At 34.6% G+C, this 1910-nt stretch overlaps 1 protein-coding gene across 2 annotated transcripts; it reads left to right on the plus strand.

The window, feature by feature from the left end:
* Window positions 1-278: 278 nt before the first annotated feature.
* Window positions 279-1393, plus strand: LOC124461533 (zinc finger BED domain-containing protein 4-like). Of its 2 annotated transcripts, XR_006955126.1 has the most exons (5): window positions 279-335; window positions 418-493; window positions 551-693; window positions 820-1129; window positions 1179-1393. XR_006955126.1 is itself a non-coding variant. In XM_047013039.1 (4 exons), the coding sequence occupies exons 3-4, from the start codon at window positions 842-844 to the stop codon at window positions 1368-1370; spliced, it is 480 nt and encodes a 159-aa protein (XP_046868995.1). In that variant the 5' UTR covers window positions 280-335; window positions 418-493; window positions 551-841; the 3' UTR covers window positions 1371-1393. The 2 variants fall into 2 exon arrangements, 1 of the variants encoding a protein (XP_046868995.1); XM_047013039.1 differs by having other exon boundaries at window positions 280-335; window positions 551-1129.
* The last annotated feature ends 517 nt before the right edge of the window (window positions 1394-1910 follow it).

Consider the following 1910-nt stretch of genomic DNA (forward strand, 5'->3'; position numbering starts at 1 on the left):
GTGAAAAACTTCACTACAAAACCAATTATAGAGTTTCTTCAAAGTCAGACTTTTCTATCCTATGGAGTGCCAGAAATTTTAGTAAGTGATAATGGAGTGCAGTTTAAATCAAACGAATTTAATTTATTTTTAACTACGTTTGGAGTTCAGCATACATATACAGCTGCATATTCCCCTTAATCAAATGCTTCAGAGAGAGTGAATCGCTCGATCGTAGAGCTGCAAAACCATCGATGGTACTATCGATAATATCGATGGACTTTCAATTGAGCGATAGATCGATGGTTTTTTTCCTCCATCGATAGTTCACTGCATGGCTAGACACAAAACCACGCGTAAGTACTTTTACATAAAATTTAAAGTTTTTCGATTTTAATTCTAATTAATTCTATATTAATTCACTTTTGAACTATTTAGTACACAGATTTCTAAAATAGGTGTAACTTTGTTGGCGGTTCCTCAAAAATTATGGATAAGTTTGTGATTTCATCAAGTAAGTGTTTCCAAGCTAATTTTTTCTTATTTGTTCATAATTGTTTTTGTATTTTAGATAAAAGTGCATCATAAGCTGCCTCAACATCTTCAGCTGCCTCATCGATATTAGCTGCCTCACCATCAATATCTGCCTCGTCGTCCGCTGTGGTTCCGCATCCAGACGAGTTGCCTTGCAAGCGAAAAAAATGCAGCTCTCAGGTATGGGACTACTTTGAAAAATGTAAAAGTAGAGCTTCAGCCAAAAGTGAAGTCTACTGTCGGATGCGAAATAATCACATTTTTATCTAGTCGAATTAACTCACGACTTTCTATATATGAGTCCAGATTAATTCCACGCTTGGCAACAATGCTCGACCCTCGTTTTAAAAAAGAAGGTTTTTGGAGTCAGCATAACGCCCAGCAAGCGGCAATCGCACTCGAAAATGAAATCACCTACTTAAACAAAAATTTGGAAAATCGATCTCCAAACGAGGAACCGCCAACATATGCTGAAAAGGACAATCTTTTCAAATTTGTGACCAAGAAAATAGCTGAAAAACAAAAGACGACCAGATTGGATTCTATTGTTACAATGAGGCAATACTTGGAGCAAAACAACGCAACCCAAGACGTTGACCCATTGGACTACTGGAAGGTAAGTGAAAAACATTATCTCAATATATTTCTAATTAACTTTCTTGCAGATTAATGAAATACAATTTGGCCAACTGGCCAAATGTGCCAAGAAAATATTGTGCATTCCAGGTAGTTCAGTGGAGTCTGAGCGGGTTTTTAGTAAGGCTGGAGAAATCGTCAGCCAAAAAAGAAGCAGTCTAAAGCCAAAAGCTGTGAATATGCTTCTAGCCTTGAAGCAGAACCAATGGATTTTGGAATAAATCTCGAATATTTTTGTTTTTTTTAAGTTGAAGTGTTACGTAATTTTATTTTTCTTTTTTTGTTATTTTATTTAGTTCTAAGAGTTTTAAGTTTTTATTTTTATGTATGAAATGACTGAACATTCAAGATACTCATTTGTTTAATAGTCTTAAGATGAAATGAAATGAATTGCCTTATAATTTTAAGTAACATATCTTTGTGATTTATTAAAATGGCACGAAGCCAATATATTATATTGAAAAAATATACAGCGTTTGTTTTTGAACAAGTTGTTATTACTTAAAAGAAATTTCGATGGAACCATCGATACTATCGATGGTTTATTCCATCGAGCTTGAAAATATCGATGGACCAACCATCGATGGTTTTGCAGCTCTACTCGATCGTGTCCGCTATTCGTTCGTATTTAAATTCCGATAAAACAGAGTGGGATACCCATATCCAAGAAATAAGTTGTGCCTTAAGAAATAGTTATCATCAGAGTTTAAAGATATCTCCATACCATGCGGTATATGGATTAAATATGATAACACATGCAA

This window comes from Drosophila willistoni, unplaced genomic scaffold (genome assembly GCF_018902025.1).
Source record: "Drosophila willistoni isolate 14030-0811.24 unplaced genomic scaffold, UCI_dwil_1.1 Seg531, whole genome shotgun sequence".
Classification (NCBI taxonomy): domain Eukaryota; kingdom Metazoa; phylum Arthropoda; class Insecta; order Diptera; family Drosophilidae; genus Drosophila; species Drosophila willistoni.